This window comes from Podarcis filfolensis, assembly GCF_964270895.1.
Source record: "Podarcis filfolensis genome assembly, chromosome: 2".
In the NCBI taxonomy this organism is placed as follows: domain Eukaryota; kingdom Metazoa; phylum Chordata; class Lepidosauria; order Squamata; family Lacertidae; genus Podarcis; species Podarcis filfolensis.
In genome coordinates this window covers 55,454,190-55,474,073 of record NC_139605.1, presented here as the reverse complement: position 1 = coordinate 55,474,073, position 19,884 = coordinate 55,454,190, and the positions used below count along the sequence as shown (strand labels likewise).

At 43.6% G+C, this 19,884-nt stretch overlaps 1 protein-coding gene across 1 annotated transcript; it reads right to left on the bottom strand.

The window, feature by feature from the left end:
* Nucleotides 1-1,156: 1,156 nt before the first annotated feature.
* On the bottom strand, nt 1,157-19,871 carry CDC25C (cell division cycle 25C). Its single transcript, XM_083603665.1, has 16 exons — nt 19,775-19,871; nt 17,805-17,921; nt 15,728-15,810; nt 14,859-14,892; nt 13,049-13,082; nt 12,804-12,893; nt 12,481-12,579; nt 11,592-11,720; nt 10,486-10,566; nt 7,923-8,078; nt 6,419-6,520; nt 4,194-4,256; nt 3,618-3,716; nt 3,265-3,398; nt 3,021-3,132; nt 1,157-1,578 (listed from the first exon to the last, which is right to left on the bottom strand). Exons 1-16 carry the CDS (start codon nt 19,783-19,785, stop codon nt 1,438-1,440), a joined length of 1,485 nt encoding a protein of 494 aa, XP_083459791.1. The 5' UTR covers nt 19,786-19,871; the 3' UTR covers nt 1,157-1,437.
* Between the last annotated feature and the right edge of the window lie 13 nt (nt 19,872-19,884).

Here is a 19,884-nt window from a genome sequence, read left to right as displayed (position 1 = left end):
TGAGCTCGCTCTTTAAAATTCTGTCAGACATTTAGGGAGCCCCCACCACACGCTTATGCTTTAAAGCTGCCTTAAACCCATTATCTTCATGTTGGCAATTGTCATAGATATATTAAGAGTCTCATCCTCTACCAAATGAGCTAAGGGTTGTGGGTTTGAGCTACACATTGGTGAGAAGATCCTTGCATCGCAGGGAGCTGGACTAGGTGACCCTTGCAGTCCCTTCCAACTCTACAACTCTATGAGGGACGCGGGTGGTGCTGTGGTCTAAACCACTGAGCTTCTTGGGCCTACCAATCAGAACGTCGACGGTTCGAATCCCCGTGACGTGGTAAGCTCCCGTTGCTCTGTCCCAGCTTCTGCCAACCTAGCAGTTCAAAAGCACACCAGTGCAAGTAGATAAATAGATACCACTGTGGCGGGAAGGTAAACGGTGTTTCTGTGTGCTCTGGCTTCCGTCACAGTGTTCCGTTGCGCCACATGACCCAGAAAGCTGACTGTGGACAAATGTCGGCTCCCTCGGTCTGCAAGCGAGATGAGTGCTGCAACCCCATAGCTGCCTTTGACTGGACTAGGGGTCCTTTACCTTTATTTATCTTATCTTCTTCCCTCAATGTCAGTAAATAAATAATATTCTAAGCAAACATGCCTATACAGTATATTAAAACACAGGGTTATAGCCAAGTACTCAGATTAGACCCACTGAAATTAATAGACCTAGCTTAGTCATGTCCACCAGTTTCAATGGGCTTTCTTTGAGAAGGACTAACACTGGAGACAACCCACATGCTTCATCTCCCAGGTTTGTGTGGGTCAGTTGCAGCAGAAGTTACAAAGAAACCCACCCACTCTTTGCATCCCTCTCAAACAACTTGTGTGCCTCTTATGTTTATATGCTATCCAGAGTAACATCGACACCTTCACACGTTATGTATCCATACCCTTTCAAAATGTGGCTCTTTCGGGAGGTGGGTATTATTGGGTTACTGCTTTTATTTTTATTTTATATACTGTGATCTTTTAATGCAAACTGCCTTGAGACCTCCGGGTATAGGGCGGTATATAAATTCAATAAATAAAAAATAAATCTAGGAGATGTTATATTTACCCACTACACTGCACAGGAAGAAATGCATATGCAAAAGAGTAACAGGCATTATGTTCCAGTACAGTTTATTCTACCATTAAAACCAGACGCTTAAGTGCCAGTTCACACTGAGCTCCTTCCCAAATGAAAACTTGTGGAAACACAAATGACGCTTCCCTAACACTTCTGAGCTCTCCTTATTGCAGCAACTGACATGCACTCCTAAGTGCTGGCTTCCCCGCTTTCTGAGCCTCCGTGTGGCGCAGTCAATTATAGAGACCTCAGGTTATCCCTTTGCCAGGGAAGAGTCCTCTTAGAGCAGAATCCCTTCTCCAAGACTGCCTTTGTCCTCACGGCTTCATGAGACGCGCAACTTGACCCCTCCACCTCCGCTCTCCTGCCCATGTCTTGCTTCTGGTGCGGAACTTCAGCATCTCTGCCTTGAAGTCCTGGTGGCGCATGGGGCAGTAGCTCTGGGGCTCACACAGCTCCTAAGGGGAAGGGAGACGCAGCAGAATGCAAGGTCTGGAGCTTTTCTTTTAAAGCCAAAGACCCACTGAATTCATCACAAACATATCAAGCTTAAGAAACCCCAAACAGTGCATTTCCAGCTCTTTGGCACATAGGAGGAGGAAAACTGAAGTCTTATAGACTTTTTCAGTTAAAGGATGAGAAACCAAGAAAGGGTCTGGATGGGACTCAAGCAGATTCTGAATCTTATATGGTTACCTTTCCCTTCCATATTCTCCTGCTTCTATGTACAATTAGCTGCTCAACATTGTTCCCTAGAGGAAACGCATCCTTTCCCCATCTAATTTCTTATGTCACATCAAAGGATTTCAAGTTCTACACAAGAAACATATTACACCTATGTCTCAGGCCTCCTTCAAGGAGCTTAGGTTGAGTCGACCGGGTTCTAGTTTAACATTCCTTCAGATCTAGTGCATTCCTGCCCCATGATTTAAATGTGTGCAATATAGATTTCCCTAAGCTGCTTTAAGCACAGAATTCCAGGATTCCTGCACATCACTCAACAACAACAGTTTACCCACCTACATCCTCTGTGATGAGACCAGGCATAATCATAATAGGGAGATTTTTTTTACCAACCTGCTGACCAGCATCTAGTAAGAGAAAGCCCTGACAGTCTGCCCACAACACAAACATGGGAACTATAATTTTTGAGTTCCAAACAAGGCTATGACAAATGCATTGAAGACTACTTTGTATTCTCATTTTGTATTTTCCTGTTGTGAACCGCCCTGGGATCTTCAGATGAAGAGCAGTATACAAATTGAGCAAACAATGAACTTCAACTGGTCCAAAATACTGCAGCTACATTGTCAATGGGGTTCTAGTCAACTGGAACATTACTCACCAGTTTTACACACTTTTTCACTGGCTTACCATGTGCTTTCAGTTGTAATTCAAAGTGCTGGTTTATACCTATAGAGATCTATGTTTGGATCAAGGAATCCAAAGGACTGACTGTGCCCATATTTGTTAAGCTTATTAAGGTGATCTTCCACTGATGTTCCTCTTTCAGATGTAGAAGAGTGGAGACAGGACCTTCACTGAGGTGGCACCACAACTGTGCAACACCCTTGCCCGGGTTGTTAGTCTGGTGCATATGTTACCTAACTTTTTGTGCCTGATTACAAGTATTTCATTTGCCTGAGCTTTTTAAATGAGCAATAATTGATTCTTGATTGCTTCTTTCTATCTCAGCTGTTGGAATTCAATCTGATGCATTATAGAGACATTTTATACTGATCTTTTTAGGATTTGTTTTTAGTTATTGTTTTCTTGTCCCTCAAAACATGCACAAGAGGGTTGACAAGACATCATTTTTTCCATTTGCTAGGAGAACCCAAATCTTGGAATGAGATGTTCCTGCATGGTAAGATTATGAAGTCAAAGTCTTGGCTGTTACCTTGTATTCTACGAAGAAGTCCTTATAGCCACCCTGAAGGACATACAGTTCAGGATAGTGCAGTGCAGGATACTCATTCATGGCTCTGTCTTCTTCCCTCAGATAGCGACACCTTCAAGTAACAGCAAGGCAGGAAGAGTAAGCAGAAAGGCAAGACAAAAGCTACCATATCAAGCAAAGGACCTCCAAAACCCCACCTGTTTATCCTGCTCCCAAGAGTTGCCTCACCGAGACCCACACTCACATCTTTGGGCCCCTCTCTGAGGAATATTCACAGTGGAAAACAAGGATGAGTCGCTTCTGAGGCGTTGATGAGAGAAGAGGCTTCCTCAGGAAGGCCTCAAATAGATCATCTTCCCTGGGGATATTCAGAGCCCCCTATAGTTAGAAATAGAAAACAAATTCTCAGAATGAGGTATAAGGTATCAACATCAGCTGGTCGTGGTTGTTTAGCATTGATATGCAGAAGCCCCACCTGGAGGTGTGGGGGATTTAACCGTGACATTTTGCACATGCCTTGCCACTGAGGTAAGGCCATCCCATCATGCAGCCCACAAAACCAATCACCACCCTTAATTAAGCACATGATTCTCTCACCTTGATATGTCCCCCATCATATTCATAGGGGTAGCGACAGTCAATAATGCAGAATTTATCTATAAGGCTTTGGAATTGGCCTTGGAGCAGAGCAGCCATCTAAAAGAATAGCAGAACAAGACCCAAGTTCATCTCGTCGCTGTCTCTCAAGCCTTACCTACATCACAGGGAGGTTGTCAGGATAAAATGCAGCTAGAAATGGGGGAAGAATCATCTCTACCACCACCTTGAGCTCCTGGGAAGGAAGATGGGCTAAAAATGAAGTAAACAAAACCACAAGCTCTACTATTTCTTCCCTGTCATTACATGGTTACCTATTATATCCTAAGGTGAAGGATAGCTCTAGCAGGTAACACTAAAGGTAGACTGAGGTAAAGCTGGGGTCCTTCAGTTAGTGCACAAAACACAAATCTGTATTGGGGTGGGAAGGACAGCTATATCCCCACCCCCCAAGTACCTTCTGGGATTTTTATAGAACCAAGTGTGGGTCAAGGAGCCAAAATTCAGCTGATGTGGAGGAAACCAAAGGGCCAAAGACACAGACGCACACAGATAACAGAAGAGGTGATTGCTCACGGTCTCTGAAGTGATGTATTTCAGGTCCTGATGCCTTCCTGCTACTGTTGGCAGTGAATACACCTAGAGACAATGCAGCCACATTCCACTTCAGGCTTTGCAATAGCTCCCAACCCCCCCAGATCTCCTAAGCCTCAGCAAGGTAAATTCTAAAACCAAAGCTGTGATCCTAAGTGCACTTAATTGGAACGAAGCCCCAGTGAACTCCATAATCAGACCTACTTCTTAGAAAACATGCAGACAATTGGGCTGCAAGCACTGAATGTATCATCTGATTCCTGGTTCAAAAGCACTCCTTCTGCTCTGAAAAGCAACGTAACCACCTGATTGATCTTTATTTGCTAGGCTGCATTTTCTGCAAGATTACAAGCCAGCGTTGAGAGTTCTACAAGAAAAATCTTTTATAGTCTGAAAACTCATACCCTGTTGGCAGAATTACACAAATTGGGGGGAAGTATACATTTTATTGGAATTGTCAGGGGCAGATTAACATGGGTGATGCCACAAAGGGATAACAACATAGGGAAGATGCCTGGAGTGTGGCCCTATACAACCTTGTAAAGAGCAAAACACAGCAGATTGTGAATGAAGGGAGATTATTTTTGTTCTTTTCATTTTCCAGTTGGTTTCTTGATAGTATGATTAATGGCATTTTATTCCACTTTTGCATTGGAGAAATGTACAGTACTGCTGTTTAACTCTTAAGCACCAGAGCTATATTCAGCTTAGGTGCAAGTAACGTTCCAGCAACTAGTTAAAGACGTAACGAAGGACAGCTATTCTGGCAACGCTGAGGGGTTGCAAATAGGCTTTTTGGGTAATATGCAAACACCTTTTCTGAGGAGTGATGTTGCACTCCTGTTTGTAAAATGAATCAGGATGATGCAGCAAGAGACAAATGGGATAACCCATTCAGAACTTTCAGCAGACAGTCCCCATATTCTAAAGCTTCCCTGCAATTAAGAATAAAAAATCTTGAGCGCAATGCCTTAGAGCAGTGGTTCCTAACTTTATTTTGGCCATGCCCCACCTAAACATCTCTAAAATCCTGATTCTCCCCCCCCCCCCCCGGTGACATATAATTCTCATTATTAAAAAAGAGAACTCCTATTCACGTGGAGGAAGCTTAAAAGGCCATTAACTGTTAATAACTCATTTTCCAATTGCCCCCCATAAAAATCAAATTGCCCCCCTGTGGGGCGTGTGCCCCACATTGGGAACCACGTCCTTAGAGCATGGGTAGGCAAACTAAGGCCCAAGGGCTGGATCCGGCCCAATCGCCTTCTAAATCCGGCCCGCGGATGGTCGGGGAATCAGCATGCTTTTACATTAGTAGAATGTGTCCTTTTATTTAAAATGCATCTCTGGGTTATTTGTGGGCCATAGGAATTCATTCATTATTATTTTTCAAAATATAGTCCGCCCCCCCCCCACAAGGTCTGAGGGACAGTGGACTGGCCCCCTGCTGAAAAAGTTTGCTGATCCCTGCCTTAGTCTCCGGATTGTGAACAAAATCTTATCTGATTCTGTGCTACAACAATTGGTAAAACAAGACTTGAGGGAATGAACGGCACAGTGGCATCTAGGCCATATTGTACTATAACATTCAATTCTCATTAATTAGTACAGAACAGTTTAACATGAAGAACTGTTTCTCCCACCCTTTTAAAGATAGCTGCTGACGTTTTGATGGGATTGTAGGAACTGAAAGGCATTTTGACACATGGGCAGGGCAACCCATATGTCAGTCATGTGGCATCAGTTATGCCTTGTGACTTACAGGTAGATTCGCCCACCCCATCTATCAAAGTTGGTGCACAGGGTGGGGCCACAAGAGCCGGAAAAGTTCCCCACCCTTGAACTACCCCAATACAATTCTCACGCATATAAGTACCAGTCTGGTTAAGATCTTCTTGACTCATGCAGGGAGCTGCTTATAGAAATGCATTATTAGTTGGAACCCCACCCAAAACATGCAAGTGGTCTTACAGCTAGATCACAAAATCAGGCGTGTGTGTGTGGTATATCAATATACACCCCAAGTCTGTGTAACTCTGTGCGTGCCCTGCTTTGCCCCCAAAAGAGGATAAACTATCAACAGGCAGTTTAAATATGTAGAAAGCTTGCATCTCCCAGCATCGGTCAACAATCAAGGTATTCAGCATCATTGGAGAGTGAAAGACAAAAGCCAGCCTCCCTGCCCCACAAAGGTTGAAGAAACCTACACAGGAGAAATCTCCAATCAGCTGCCTGAAGCTGTGGTCTTGATCCAGTGCTCTGACAATCTCCATGTCAGAAAGGGAGGCTGCCTTCTTCAAATGCATTACCTATATAAACAAAGCAGGCAGTCATCGGCAACATGTAAGCAAATGAATCCCTGCCCAGCTACCTACTTGCTAGTTTCTCTCTGTTCACACAAGTGTGATAGTAGAAATTATATGCTACCACAAGACAGAGTGATGGCCTCCAATTTGGATGACTTTAAAAGGGTTGTGGAGAAATTCATGGCTATCAATGGCTTCTAGGGCTCCGTCTAGGCATCCTTTCTACAGTGGTACCTCAGGTTAAGTACTTAATTCGTTCCGGAGGTCTGTACTTAACCTGAAACAGTTCTTAACCTGAAGCACCACTTTAGCTAATGGGGCCTCCTGCTGCTGCTGCGCCGCCGGAGCCCAATTTCTGTTCTTAACCTGAAGCACTATTTCTGGGTTAGCGGAGTCTGTAACCTGAAGCATATGTAACCTGAAGTGTATGTAACCCAAGGTACCACTGTACTGTGCATGCACCATGGTTTGTGCTCATGATGCTATCAGGACAATTGTATGCAATCAAACTTTCAATACCATTTGCGCACGCAAAAGTTCTGCTGATACTGCCTTGGCTGCCATCAGTGCACATCCTCAAGTTTCCAGCTAAAACCCCATAACTTTTTACACTACAAATGTTACAGTTCATCCTTTCACTCTTGCTGTTAATGTACTATCGCACAAAAGTGCCCTGGCAATGTGCCAAAATGCATCTGCTCCTTTGTGACGTAGCCACTCTCCTATCCCTCCTGTCAACGCCCAAAATTGGCATTCCTGTGGGTGTTTTCTTTTTAATGGAAATGAGCAAAACATTTAGCACAGCAATCGCAGCCCGTATATAAAAACTGAAAAGGTGTTGAAATGAAAGTGTAGTGGCATGGCGTCATGGCATGACTAATTTGCACAGCTGGCAATTACGGGTAGCCGGAACACGAACAATGGAATGGGCAGAGTTGAAGTGTGGCTGCAATGACGCAGGTATGTTGGGGAAGCATCGCAAAACAACTGAGAAAACGGGATGATGTTTGGATGGCTCAGTACAAATCCATTTCAAATGCACTATGAATCAGAAACACTTTGCTGCATACATCCACAACTAAACAGCGGTCTGATGGGCCGCTAAGTTATGATGGCTATATGCTGCCTCAAGGAACAAAGAAATAACTGGTTGCTGGGGAAAGCAAGTGGGGAAGGTGTTGCAACACTCAGGTCCTGCGTGTGACACCCCGCCTCCCTGGCATCTGGTGGACCACTGCAAGAGGAGAATGCTGGACTAGATGGGCTTATTATCTGCATCATCAGGTATGCTCTCATGACAGCAGCTATGCCCCGATAGCTACCTGTTGATACAGCACATGGGACTGCCATTCTGCTGTCACTACTTAGACCCAGGAACTCATACTTGAACCAAGCAGGATCTTACCCCATCTGGCTCCTCTTGGGTTGGGCTGTGCTTCTGTTTCACCTTGATGGGTGCTTCGTCTTCATCTTGGCTCTTTGCTGCCTTCTTCAGCACGGGGCTGTTCAGTTCCTCTGGCAGTGATGGGGATCGGAAGAGTCGAGTCTTGTTCACAGAGACCTGCTCAGAGTGGCACATAGGCAGCGATGAAAGTTGGGGAGCAGTGGGGAACTCCCTTGCTTCATTGACAAAGTTTCAGGGCTCCTACCAAAAAGGCTGATGGGGAGCAGCACCAGCCTCATCATCAGAATTTTAATTTTCGGTAATTACTAGAAAGATCAGGGATGGGGAGCTGAAAGAGCAGATTCTTATTTCCCCTATTCCCACCCCTGGGCCCAAATTTGACAAGTAGGACTCCACCTGATGCCACAATGATGTCAGGTGATACAACATTCTAAAGCACAAAGGTCAGCTGTTTGGGGCAACTTCAAAGCACCTATCTTTTTACCTGTGCACACCTTGTGCCATTATTGTCAGTTTGTATTGTCAGAAAGTATTGATCTGATGTGTAGAGATCTTTCCTGTTCTGCTTAGTTCAAGAGGGTTCTGGAAGGTTTCTTCTCTGTGTGAGAGAAGGTTCTTGTTTGGGTTATTTCTTCTGAAAAGCTGAGTACAGCTGGTTTAAACTGGTTCTATTAACTTTCTGTCAAGTTCATGCTGACTATAATAGTCAGGCCAGAAGGAGCCTGGGTTTCACTTACTTTCTACCTCTTTGTTTTGGTGTGGTGTTCTGTATATAGTGTTAAGTTTAGTCTTATTACCGTATTTTTCCACGTATAACATGCCCCTGTGTATAAGACAAATTAGCCAAGTCACACCTATTTTGGGGGACTCAAAATTAAGAAAATGGGAAAGATTGCCCCTGTGTATAAGACTACCCCCCTTTTAACATTTTTAGTAAAAAAACCTTGTCTTGTACATGGATAAGTTTGGTATAAGTTATTATTAAGTTTAAGTTAAGTCTGCTGCAACTGGATTTCTGATGAACTGTGTCAATCCTGAATGTACAGTGGTACCCCGCAAGACGAATGCCTCGCTAAACGAAAAACCCGCAAGACGAAAGGGTTTTCCGATTTTTTAGCGGCTTCGCAAGACGAATTTCCCTATGGGCTTGCTTTGCAAGACGAAAGCCCATAGGGAAATCTCCGGGGACAGCGGGGAAGCGCAGCGCGCCTTCTCCTCTGTTCCCGGACCTGTCCTGAAGGCTTGCGGTGGGAGGTCCGGGAACAGAGGAGAAGGCGCGCAGCGCTTCTCCTCTGTTCCCGGGGCTTGCGGTGGGAGGAGGGTTTTTCCTCCCCACCGGCAACATTCAGAACAGCATTCTGAATGTTGGCGGTGGGGAGGAAAGCCCTCCTCCCACCGCAAGCCTTCAGGACAGGTCCGGGAACAGAGGGGAAGGCGCGCAGCGCTTCTCCTCTGTTCCCGGACCTGTCTTGAAGACTTGCGGTGGGAGGAAGGTTTTCCTCCCCACCGCCAACATTCAGAAGGCTGTTCTGAAGGCTGGCGGTGGGAAGAAAAGCCCTTCTCCCACCGCCAGCCTTCAGAAGAGTTCCCCCAGGGCTGCCTAGGCTGCGGATAGCAGCCTGCTGCCCCGCGCGAGGGGCGCTCTGCTTCAGAGCGCCCCTCACGCGGGGCAGACATTTGCAGCTTGGGGAGCCCTGCAGGACTTCCCTGCAGGGCTCTCCAAGCTGCGGATAGCAGCCTGCTGCCCCACATGAGGGGCGCTCTGCTTCAGAGCGCCCCTCGCACGGGGCAGCAGGCTGCTATCCGCAGCCTAGGCAGCCCTGGGGGAACTCTTCTGAAGGCTGGCGGCGGGAGAAGGGCTTTTCTTCCCACCGCCAGCCTTCAGAAAGCTGTTCTGAAGGCTGGCGGTGGGGAGAAAAGTCCTTCTCCCCCCGCCAGCCTTCAGAAGAGGTCCGGGGACAGACTGTCCCCGGACCTGGTCTGAAGGTGGTCTCCATAGGAACGCATTAATTGATTTTCAATGCATTCCCATGGGAAACCATGCTTCGCAAGACGAAAAACTCGCAAGAAGAAAAAACTTGCGGAACGAATTAATTTTGTCTTGCGAGGCACCACTGTATTGGATTTGTGACCATTATGCTCATTTTCCTTCAGTAGCAGCAAAGCTCTGCTGGATGAAGTACAATTGCCTCTGGTCTATTTTGGGGGACTCTGCAACGTGCTTAAGTCTTTCCTTCACACGCATGACAATTATGACATCAGGTGGTTGGCAGATAGGTGTGACTTGGCTAATTTGGCCTGGCAGGCCTGATTAAGCATGCAGGCTGGAGGTTCCCCATCTCTAACTTCATCTGAAGGAACATCACAGCTTGGAGAGGAGGGCTAAACCTCTGCTCTCTATGTGCTGCATCCTGGATTACCTATTCAGCCTAAGATTAAACATTAAGAAATTGTTTAATAAACCCTGATGCAGTTTCTAATTACATTTTCAGGGTTCTCTCTAGTCTGAATCTTACTTGCCATAGGCAACCAAGGAAGGCTAGGTTTGCTATATGCTACTTGCCTCACTGACACTGATGTCCTGAGTAAGAAGTGGTCCCGAGAGCAAAATCGCCATGCTGGAGAGATGCCCAGAAAGTGGCTTCTAAGAGAAACATAAAAGAAGAATGCAGAACCCAAGCAGTATTTCACAGTATGAAGACAGGAGAACTTAAAACTGTTTCCTCTGCCCATAGGAAGAAACAACATGACCCTCCCCGTAATTCAACTGACATGGTGTTTTTGTACAGAAAAAAACAGCTTATTAGTACTACAGATGCCCGAAAGCTTTACATACAAGCTTGCCACAGGGAGGAATAAATGCATATGGTGGTTCAGCTTTGGGGACAGATGACCAATAATAGTAGATAGAATAAGGGAACCTTGAGTTTTAGGGGTGGACAAGGAGTGTAATTCTGGTATGATAGAACAAAAATGGGACAAATAATCAGAACCTATTTTTGACAACCTTGCCTATAACTCCCATTAAGCATAATGTATGAAACCACTGTGTGATGTTTTGAGCCTTCCTCCATATAAAAACTACTGCACTTGGATCAAATATCCCTGTTGAGATCTCACAAGGAACTTTCGTATTTCATCATTTTCCTACTCTTAACCATTTACTGCAGACGGTTGGATGACTCTTGCGGAAATGACAATGGATGGAAAATAAACTGAATTGCATCTAGGTTTTCAGAAGTCACGATGCTGAAATCAAGACTAGATCATCTTTAGGGTAGCGGGTGAAATACAGAAGCTGCTCAGCACAGCTATGGCAACAGTGTGAAAAAATTCAGTGCCCATTGTGAACGCTTTACTATTACAGGTGTTGGGACACTTAAACATATACTTTTGAGCAAAATACCTACAAGTCTTCTACTGCTTCATGATGTTTCAGTGCAATAATACACAAGTCCATGATTTAGCCATTACCAAACCACACTTCTCAAAAGGCTCTAAGCTCTCTCTCCAACCACATTGGCAGCTTTGTAGTAGGAACAGATCCAAGACCACTGTGTTCTGGTAGCCCTGAGAATCATAACTGGTAAGATCTACTTTTCCATCTTCTAAGATTTCTTGCTTTTCACAAATGCCAATAATGGAGTGAACATATCACATTTGTCTCACCTCAGTCTCTTCCTGTTCAGGGCAGAGTTCTGGAAAGCCACCCAAGGACTCTGGCATTCCTGGTGGTGTCACTGCAGAAATTGGGCTGCCAAGATCTTTCATCTCATACTCCTCTAGATCACCTGCTTCCTGTCAAGAGAAGAAGCTCACAGCTGGCACCTACTGCTTCTCCGGCATGATATATGTGTGTGTATATATATCTTTCCCCTAGAACTTTTATATATCTGTGGTTGGGTAATTTGGGTTTTATATTAGTTTTCTGTACTAGGAAATATTTGATTGTCCTTAACTGTTGAGATGAAAGCACTTGTTCTGTTGGTATGCCTTTTTGTCTCGATACTTGAATATTCCTGTAAGTGCACGTGCTATTTGCTAGTTTTGGCAATTCAAAATGTAACCATATATATAATTGCACATAAACTGATTCCCTTGGTGAGCCACACCTCCCTTGTAAGAAGGGACAAACGATGCACCCCACAATGATAGCTGGCACCTAAAAATGACCAGCATATGGAGGCCAGCATCCATCACCATTACATGCCTTGCTGCTGGGAGATTAATTCTGAGTTCCCTAACCAAATGCTTTATCCCCATTCATGTCCAATGGAGAAGTTCCCTGCATCGTGAAGCCTGAAAGACTGGCCTGAACTGGACATTTAAGTGGAGTACTCTGTTAGACTAACACTCCCAATGAACAATGATTTTTGTAGAGGAGAAAAAATATGTAAACCCGCAATGCATGGATTCCCATGTATCAGTAAATCAAATTATAGTGTTGGCATACTGATAAGTGGTAGGTCTGACTACTACTTAATATCTATACCCACACATAGCTGAAAAGGTCCAAACCTAGTTCTATTTGAACAGCAAGTAAGCAGTATTAACTTACCAGCATAGTAGCATAGGTCTGCTGTGCATCTCGTGGTTTTTTCCAGAACAGCAGGGATTTGGGCATGCTCCACCCTGGGCGCTTAAAAGGGCTACCCTCCTGGAAGGAGATAAGGAAAGGAGGTGGCTTTTAGAGTTGAGAACTCTCTGGAATCAAGAACCTGGGGAAGTTTCAGGGAAGTTAAGCTAAGTATTATCACCATGAAGTGAAAAGAAGGGCCTAGCTTTGGTAAGCAAAGACTTCTGCCTGCCTGAAAACCTGGCCTGCAGCTTACTAATATGGCTGGAAACCCCAGCTTGCTGCAAAAATAAATAAATACTCACATTCTCTTTGTTCATGGAAGGACTGCTGATCACCCTGCTAATGTGTCGGAAGCAGCTCGGAGTGTCCGGTGTGCTACACAGTACCCGGGACTGGAAGACCATGCAGAGAAACACATTTTCAGTAAATTAATGTTGGTTGTGAATCTTAGAACTGGGGCCCCAAGACCTCTGACTCACAGTTCTCTGGCAGCAGAATATTACTAAGAGGTGAATGAATTCCACCTCACCAGACAGGAAACACTCACCTGGAGCAATTGTGAACACTGCCTCCCTGAAAGTCTGCTGGGAGAAAGAAACAACTAGTCAGAAAGCCTTCTCATTGAAAAAGAGTGGTCAATCTGTCAATCCCAATCTGCCTTGCATACACTTCCTAGAAGTCCACTAGGATGGTAACACTTGTCCAGCAGGAGGAGATTTCAGCCAATTTTTCAGTCTGAAGAATTGAGGCAAGGTCTCCTGGCCTTCCTGGAAATCACTTTAGAGTTCACCTCCTGGTTTATTCACAGGACAGTTCCATATTTTATAAACTTGGTGTTAAATTCATGCTACCCACTCACTTTTCATATTTCCAACATCTGGGGTCAACTTTCAGATGACACACAAAACTAAACCCCAACGTTCTCTTTATTCTCACAATAAACTAACCTAGCAAAGACCAAATCTTAAGAACGCTGGTGTACAAAAGAAAAAGCAGTGTAAGTCCTTTGTACAGCCATTTTGCTTATGAATCCTGATGGGCAAAAGATCATCAGTTGGACCAGCATCTTATAGATTCAGCACCCTCAGCTCAGGGACAGGGACTTACTGATGTGGGTGCATGAAAATTAAGCAATGGACCAACCACTCTCCACCTGCATTTGGGTTAGAATTTTCCAACACAGAGAGACAGACATTCAGAGGGTAATGCACCCTTTCCCTCTACTGATAAAAACCCACATTCTAATCATGTAAATGAATCCAGCTACAGTACTTCATCTATATTGTAAATAAATCCATCTAAGGCTGAAAAGGTCTGGCTTGTATTTCACTACAGCTTGGGTCAAACTATTGATATGAATGTTTGGGACTGCAAATATCAAGAGCTTTGGCAACTCAATTTGCCTGGTAGACCCAGATGGTGAATCAGGCACATCTGTTCTACCTGTGTCCACCAGGCATGAAAGTTACGTCATATGCAACTAAACCATGCAAATTAGTAGCAAGCTGTTCCCCAGTTTACAAGGCATTTCCAATGCATCTTCTTCAGCAATGAACAAATAAGTTGTCTTAAGGAAAGTGAGAAGAAAGGACTCTAGGGCCTGCCAGACTGTTTGGTAGAAAAACTATATTAAAAAAAATAAAAAGAACAAAAGCACAAAAGCCTCCGCAAGCATCTCTACAGTTTTCTAAATATACTTTGGCAAACCCTAGAAAAAGACAATAGTGGTAAGCTATAAAACATACTAGGGATGTGGGTGGCACGGTGGTCTAAACTATTGAGCCTAGGGCTTGCCGATCGGAAGGTCGGTGGTTCGAATTCCCGCGATGGGGTGAGCTCCCGTTGCTCGGTCCCTGCTCCTGCCAACCTAGCAGTTCAAAAGCACATCAAAGTGCAAGTAGATAAATAGGTACCACTCCGGCAGGAAGGTAACGGCGTTTCCGTGAGCTGCTCTGGTTTCGTCATAAGCGGCTTAGTCATGCTGGCCACATGGCCTGGAAAAACTGTCTGCAGACAAACGTCGGCTCCCTCGGCCAGTAAAGCGAGATGAGTGCTGCAACCCCAGAGACATTCGTGACTGGACTTAACTGTCAGAGGTCCTTTACCTTTTTATAAAACGTACTTGCTGCCAAAGAACCCAAATATGTCTGTGCTTTGCTCAGGTTCACAGATTTCTAGCACTCAGGGCTCAAAAAAGTAAACCGCCTAATTGGGAAAGAATCTTCCCTCTCTCCTCCTGTCATTTTCGGCTTTATCCCCCATTATTCTCAGCTTTGAAAGCAGATCAACATTTTAAACACAAATGGGGGGGGGGGGCTAATACTAATATGCTATAAGAATGTGATGGCATAACTTACAGCTTATTCTGGAGTCCCATTGAACCCTTCTGACCTGTAAAAGAATAAAGAAAAATCAGCAAAGGACCAGAAAAGATTGAGGCTTGAAATGTAAGTGACAAGATAAAAGCCAGAAGTTGTTCTTCTGTAAAAATGGCTTAACCACTGGTTCCCAAACTTTCCCCCCGTGGACCACTTGAAAATTGTCAAAGGTCTTGCCAGACCACTTAATTTATTTTTCTTCCTTTTGTAGCAATTGTAACAGCTGTGCTAGATGCTGACTTTTAATTGCATTTTTAATTGCTTATTTTATTTAGTGTATTGTATTTTATTGTATTACAATTTGCATTCCATATAATTAAAATTGGAATACAATAAAATACAACATAAGAAATAAAAGAAGCAATGAAAATACAACTAAAAACCAATATTAATATTTATTGCAATCATGCCACAGACCGCCCAAATGAAGCTTGTGAACCACTGGTGGACAACAGACCAGTTTGGGACCCCTGCCCTAGACTAACCAGAAAACAAATCACAAAAGCCTACTGGAAGCACACAATGAGGGGTGCGGCTTGGGAAGAGAGCTTTCCCAGGGTTCTAATAGAATGGCAGTGGGAGAGTCCAGGGCACTTGTTTCCACAAGTTGCCTGGCATGTTAACATGTAATCAAATTATCTGCGGGGGCTTGGTTTGCTGACAATTTTATGCTGCATTTCTTATGGTTATTTTATTTTAGTGAGCCATTCAGAGAATGTTGTCATTGGGCAGCCTGTATAAATGCCCTAACACATTAGCCATTTGAACAGAGCTACAGGAATAAAGACAAGCAGCAGCATGCAGAGAATTGTGCTGCTGGCAACAACTATTACCAGTTTCCAATGTACCTGGGGACTGGCTGAAGTTGAAGGCAGTTTCCTCTTCACCATTGCTGAGATTGGACAGATCTAGGCAGCGTCTTGGTGTATCCCTGCATGAACAAAGTAACAGGAATGCTTGGGAGAAACACACACATCTTATACAAATTAATACAGGACATAAAAGACTGAATTTCTGATTGAAATATAAAGTTTGTGAGTGTTTTCTGGTCTGTGTGCTTCTCTTCTAAGACAGTAATCACAATTAGTAGACAAATTGCATTCAGCTGCCATTTTATCAGCTTCTACTATACATAATCAGGGGATGACGACCACCTTAGAATGCTGCACCAGAGAAATAATTACTAAGGACTGAAGTCAGATTAGGATTTAGATTAAGTGAGATACATTTAAGACTCACTGACTACCTTAAGCCCCATTTGCCAACTTCCAACAGGAGCTTAACCATGTCTACTCAAAAGTAAGTCCTATTGAACTCATTGAGGCTTAATTCCAGGTAACTGGATTAAGTTTGCAGCTGCAGTCTGGCTCCAGCACTACATCACTGCCATAGGGACACCATTTAGAGAACACTTAAGTTGTTTTTATTATGATCTGCTTTTTGATCTAATTTTTATTATGATCTGCTTTAGAATTAGCTGCTGTGTTTTGATTAATTGCATCCACTTTTTTTTTTAGAAGTGGCTATCACCTGTGATTTTATATACTATTGCTTTGCTATGAATATTTTGGGTGATATTCAGTGCACTCATTCTGTCAACACTCAATGGAACTTCCCCTCTTTCTTTCCTCATATGCCCCCTAAATCTGGTCCAGGTCCCCCACCCAAACCTCCAAAGCAAATTTGGGGATGGTGTGGAGCAGAAGGGGGGGGCGTGTTCTGTTGCACTAACAGAACAAGTGCATTGGATGAATTTTCTCCACATTGCCAGTATGTCATTGCCACCATTTGTACTTTTCATGTACAGAGCAAAATAGCATGTTTCAATGCAAATAATTTATAGATAATGAAAGAAAATTTGACTAATTAGCACAAGCCAGATTTAATTATGGAAGGGGAAAAAATCACAATGTATGCTGCTCAGCACTAAATACAAACTAGGTCAAATGCAATATGGTTATGCTGTCAGTTCTCAAAAATTATTTTACCAGTATCCATGAAAAAGACAGTCACCCAAAGTACTAGAGATGAAAATTGACATTTGTTTTTATGTTCAAGAGCCTTTACCACAGCTTTCAAATAATCATAGTTGTTTGGGCTGTAGCCTATTTACCTGTTATTTCCCTAACAAATGACATACTTGCCAAGGCCATTAAATTTTAGCTGATTTAGCCCTCTCCTTTTCAAACCCGTCTTACAATAATAAATGCAGGTCCCGCTATACAAAAATTCACTTATGTTCATGTTAATACTCAAACCTTACTACACATACTGCAGATTCAGATTTCCAAACAGTCAGACCAGTGTGTAGTACTGTAAACAAATAAAGCCTTAAACAAGCCTTGTGTTTTGCTGGTCCCCACTGGCCATTTTGCCAGAGACAATAGTGGGAGAAGAGATTGGACAAACAAAGCGTTTTTCCTTCCTTGTTTGCCTTTTGCAAGGTTTCAGAGTTTTTGTCATTTAGGATTCAAAATTCTGTGGTTGGGAACACATTTTCCCATAGGAATTAATGGAAATTGTTGACTCATTGTGCAAACACTCACCTAAAGAATGATTTCCTGTGACTGCATTGTGTTTGGATAGCGATAGTGTGTAAGTTACCGTATTTTTTGCACCATAGCACTCACTTTTTTCCTCCTAAAAAGGGGGAATGTCTGTGCGTGTTATGGAGGGAATGCCTACGGGTGGCATGCCTACGGATTTTCCTCCTCTAAAAACTACGTGCATGTTATGGTCGGGTGCGTGTTATAGAGCGAAAAATACGGTATATGTGCATGCATAGTCAACTGAAAAATTAATTACACATTTGAAACTACCTAACTTGAACCATATTGTATCCACTCATTATGCTGCTAAATTAAGGAAATTGGGAAAATGCAATGTTTTCTACCTCATTTCACTATTCTGAAAAGAGAAACTTACCCAGTTAATGTGCTAAAGGTCCTGAAACCCTGAGTTAGGCTAGAGATTGGGGTAAGAGGTGCCTCTGGAGTAAAGGGTAGTGAGAACTCAGCATCCTGGAACATAATCATCCTGCATCTGGATCGGAACCCAAGACACAAATGAGAAGCATCAGCCTCTATGGGGGCAAAGTTCTCAGACATGGTTTGACACAGAATCCACTGAGCTGCTGCCTGTGGAGAACAACAATTACTATTTATATCCTGCTTTTTATTATAACCAGATTATCTTTCAGCATAAACACAAAAACTGCAGTATAAACAGTACAGTTATCACTGAAATTATTAAAACATACATAAAACAAACTTGAGGTTCAAAAGAACCACTCAAAACTGGTAGCAATAAGATTAAAATAAAATACATAGTAAGCCTGCAATTTATGCACATTTAACTTGTGTGCATTCAGCTTTATGCATTTGGCAATTTTTTAAAAAATAAAATAAGGAGGGAGTAGAATGGAGGTAGGCATCCAGAAAAAGCCTTTGGCAATCCCACTTGCCATTGCACTCAATGTGTTTTGACAATACACAATTTTGGCTTTGGGAGCGAACCCTGGAACAGAACCCTCATGCAAATTGAGGGGTTATAAAATTAAAAGATTATAAACCCATGAATATACAGTGGTACCTTGGGTTAAGTACTTAATTTGTTCCGGAGGTCCGTTCTTAACCTGAAACTGTTCTTAACCTGAAGCACCACTTTAGCTAATGGGGCCTCCTGCTGCTGCTGCGCCGCCGAAACCCATTTCTGTTCTCATCCTGAAGCAAAGTTCTTAACCTGAGGTAATATTTCTGGGTTAGCAGAGTCTGTAACCTGAAGCGTATGTAACCCGGGGTACCACTGTACACATCTTCCATTTCCAAAGCTAAGCAAAAGTCAAATTCTGGCAATTTATGATTAAAGCCAATTCTGTCATACATGGTTTGAATCAACCTTATGGGTTTGCGGAGGAAAGCATGTTGCTGTTGGTAAATTATCACCAGCCGTGTGTTCCTGTTGCAGTTTGTCACCAAGCGACCTCCCCCTCCCCCGGCCCCACGCATGTAGGAATATCTGCTAGTTTCCTGCACCCGTCTGTCCATGGAAGTTTAATCCCTCACAAAGCTGCATTTCTTCAGGTTGTCTGAAGACTCTTTCCTGCAGTGCCGGATCTACGTATAAACTAAACAAGCTAAAGCTTAGGGCCCCACTCTCTTGGGGGCCCCCAAAAAAATTAAAGGGAAAAAACCTGGATGTATATTTCCAAAATATAAGAAACAAATAAAACCTAAATACAGTAACAGTGTTTTGTGTTGTGTAGGCTCCTATGATGTAAGTAATGGGCCCCGCCTGCTAGCCTGCTCCCTAAAATATCACTGGTTTGCTATTATTTCATGTTATAGCATGTTTCTAGAGACTAGATTATGAGTCTTTGTAAACTGTGTTTCTAAAGGAACTTTTGTTATTGCCAAATGCCAATGTGTTTGAATTATTAAGTTTGTTATGAATAAAAAATCATTTTAAGTTAGAGCTTAATCATTATTTCACTATTAATATACTTCTTAATTGTATTTCAGTTCAACAAATATGTTGATAAAATACATATTTTGTCATGTGCAAATGGCTTTAGGTCCATAAATTACCATAATAGCATATATTCAACACAAAAAAACAGCGACAATTTGCTGTTGACAAAGGACAGATGGACATAAAAAGGGCCCCATTACCTTCAGTAGCTTAGGACCTCATCAAACCTAAATCCGGCTCTGCTCTCCTCCAGACTCCCTTGACCCCATACTGCAAACATACAGTACAAGGGCAGCCACAACCTGCAGCCCTAGGCAGATAGAGCCTCGACTGCTCCCCACCAAGGGAATCTCTCCGTCCCCTCGAGGACCGCCACTCCGAGCAGAGCTCATCCCACCGCCCCGCTCCCGTTCCCCCAAACCCACCTGCTGCCCATCGACGCAACTGCGCCGCTCGCCCAGCCCTTCCCGGGACAGGCTCGAAAGCGGACAACAGTCTGGGAACTTAAACCTGCCGCCCGAGCAGCCAGCCAATC

Coding starts and splice junctions, on each gene's coding strand:
- CDC25C (XM_083603665.1), bottom strand. Junction 13,083..14,858: donor ATGGGACTCCAGAATAAGCT/GTAAGTTATGCC, acceptor TTCTCCCAGCAG/ACTTTCAGGGAGGCAGTGTT. Junction 6,521..7,922: donor CCCAAGAGGAGCCAGATGGG/GTAAGATCCTGC, acceptor TTGTTTATATAG/GTAATGCATTTGAAGAAGGC.